Source organism: Orycteropus afer, unplaced genomic scaffold (genome assembly GCF_000298275.1).
Source record: "Orycteropus afer afer isolate SDZICR_OR568_19922 unplaced genomic scaffold, OryAfe1.0 scaffold00471, whole genome shotgun sequence".
NCBI classification, from domain to species: Eukaryota; Metazoa; Chordata; class Mammalia; order Tubulidentata; family Orycteropodidae; genus Orycteropus; species Orycteropus afer.
In genome coordinates, this window is record NW_006922058.1 from 2,018,972 (window position 1) to 2,021,684 (window position 2,713).

A 2,713-nucleotide genomic window follows, 5' to 3' on the forward strand; every position below is an offset into this window, starting at 1 on the left:
CGCCCCGCCGCAGTCGGGAGGCCTTTCCCCGGAGAAGATGGCGGATCGGGCGGAGATGTTCGCGCTGGCCACCTTCCACTCGCTGTCGCCGCCCGGCTGCAGGTAGGCACCTGGGCGCCCGGGCCGCGGCGGGCGCCTCGCCTGGCTGCAGCCCAGCCCGCCGGTCCCCTTCACCCACCCCCACGGCCTTTGCGGACCCAGCACCAGTCCCCTCCCCCTCCGCAGGCCTCGGGCTCCCGCTCCCCTGCAGGGTCTCCCCGTTGTTGCCCTCATTCTGCAGCCCCGGTGACCTGAGCAGCTGTCGCATCTCCCCTCCCCCATCCGCCGCTTGGCCCAGCGCCGCGCCCAGCCTGCCCAGGGCCGAGGCCCCGGCCTGAGCCTCCGTACGCAGCCCGTGGGCAGCATGGTGGGCGTCCACTCGGTGCCCAGTGTCCTTGTGGGCCCGCGCGGCCTCCCCTGGTGGGGGCCTGTGGCAGAACCCGGGTGGGAGGTGTTGAATTGCAGCCTGCAGCCTTGGGGGAGGGGAGGGGGTGGGGAGGGCTGGAGCCCTGCTGTGGGCCAGGCTCTGCCCCCGGAGCAGCCGCCCCTCCCTCCAGCGGCTGCGGCCTCAGCCCCCCTCCCCCCTGCTCCTGGCGCAGTGGGGCTCCCCTGGGGCCGGGGCTGTGAGACCCAGAGGGCCGAGGGAGCGGGGAAGGGAGGAGCAGCTGCTGGCTCTGTGAGGGAGGAGGGTGGCTGCCTCTGGGGCTGGTGTAACGCAGTGGGGGAGGGCAGCCGGGGAGCAGAGCTTGGGGTTCAGGTTGACGTCAGGATGTGTGTCTGGAAGCAGGGGGCTCTGGAGACCACAGCCTGGAAGCTGGGCTTCTCCCTTGGCTCCCCCTCAGGAGCAGCCCCTGGGCTGGAGTCCAGGCTTGGTGGCTCTTGCAAGAGCCCTGTCCTTGCTCTCTGACCCTGGGCTCCTCTCCAGGGCCCCTCAGGACATAAGCCTGGAAGAATTTGATGATGAGGATCTGTCTGAGATCACCGATGACTGTGGCCTTGGTCTCAGCTACGACTCAGACCACTGCGAGAAGGTGGGGAGGGGCTGAGCCCACAGGGTGACCAGGGAGGGGTCTCAGGCTGTTTGGAGTTCACTGGAGTTTTGGGGGGCAGGTCTGATCTCAACCTTGGGAGCTCCCCTCACTGCCCCCAGGCTGCTTAGCCTCTAGCCTGGGGCTTTCTGGTACCCAACCTCTTTTCTAACAGCAGAAGCAGGCCCTCTGTTGAGGGCCCACACAGCAGAGAAGCCCCTGGCCCAGCAGGCCTTGTGTGGCTGCCATCACTGGCAGCCAGAGGAGGAGAAGGGTACTTTAGAGACCAGATGCCACTGCCCTTAGTGCTCAGGTCATTCCACAGAAAGATCTAGTGGCTTCCAGTGGCCATCTCATTGCATCTGTCCCCTCCCTACCTTTCCTTCCAGCCTCTGTACCTATCCACCTTCTTAAATCTTTTAATTCCCCCATCTCCTCCACTTCCCTGTCTCTCCACATCTCCTCGGTTTTGTTCACGAACATGTCTGAGCTATGGGGCAGGTACTGGGTACTTCTGGGTGCTAGGGAGCTGAACGTGGCAGGTGTGGCCCTGGCCCTCATGACAAGGGAGACAGACATGTAAGGGACAGAGACTGCTCACATGTCAAGGGCTGGATTCCAGTAAGGGTGCACAAGGTGCTATGAGGGTAGGGAGCCAATGGACACTGAAAAAATCAGGAGGACTTCTCAGAGGAGGGAGACCTGCAGGAGCCAGGCAAGAGGGGTGGGGGGAAGGGAGGAGGAGCGAGGCCCAGGCCGAGGTTGGTGCAGGTTGTGTCCCTTCATTCCTGCTGTGGATGCTGAACCACCGCCGTGCAGTGGGTTCTGTTCTCCGGGCTGGGGACACAACTTGGACACAGCCCTACCCTCCTGGAGCCTGCAGTCAGTGAAAACTTGTATTCTGAGAAGGAAGCAGTCACTGTTGAACAGGACAGGTGCGAGGCTGTCAGGGAGGTGAGGCAGGTGTGTGGGGACCACAGGCCAGGCCCTTTCCCAAGAACCCTGTAAGCTTTCACCCCTCAATGTGGTGGTGGACAGAGAGCGCTGGAGTGGGCTTTGCCCGTCTGTTGCTCATCCCTTTTCTGTGACCCGGGACCCTGCGTGGCCACCTCGCACTCTGGCCCAGTTCTGCGTTGCCCTTCTTCCTGCAGGACAGCCTCTCCCTGGGGCGCTCGGAGCAGCCGCACCCCATCTGCTCCTTCCAGGACGACTTCCAGGAGTTTGAGATGATCGATGACAATGAAGAGGATGAGGAGGAGGAGGAAGAGGAGGAAGAGGAGGAGGGAGATGGGGGCGGGGAGGAAGGAGGCCTCGGTGGCTCCATTGCTCCTGCCCCGGACCAGCCCCTGATCCCCTCCCCCTCTACCAACGAGCCCCACAAGCACCGGCCCACCACGCTCCACTTGACGGCCCTGGGAGCGCAGGTGAGCGGCGACCCCCGGAACTCGCCAACCTGGGCCCCCGCGGCCTGCCCGTCCCACCCTCAGCGCTGGTCTCTGCCCCCCAGGACTCCCTGAACAACAATGGCGACTTCGCCCCCGCCCCGCCGGCCTCCGGGCCGGAGACGCTGCTGTGCAGCCCCCCCAAGGCGACGCTCGGAGGTGAGAGGCCGGGGAGGGGGAGGGGCGGGGAGCGGAGGGGAGGGG

At 65.1% G+C, this 2,713-nt stretch overlaps 1 protein-coding gene across 1 annotated transcript in view; it reads left to right on the top strand.

The window, feature by feature from the left end:
* The first annotated feature begins 37 nt into the window (after positions 1–37).
* Positions 38–2,713, top strand: part of MAPK8IP2 (mitogen-activated protein kinase 8 interacting protein 2) — an 8,993-nt gene continuing 6,317 nt past the window's right edge. The window contains exons 1-4 of the mRNA XM_007954774.1: positions 38–102; positions 965–1,070; positions 2,219–2,491; positions 2,575–2,660. Coding sequence (XP_007952965.1) covers positions 38–102; positions 965–1,070; positions 2,219–2,491; positions 2,575–2,660 — 530 coding nt within the window. The remainder of the gene's footprint in view (positions 103–964; positions 1,071–2,218; positions 2,492–2,574; positions 2,661–2,713) is intronic.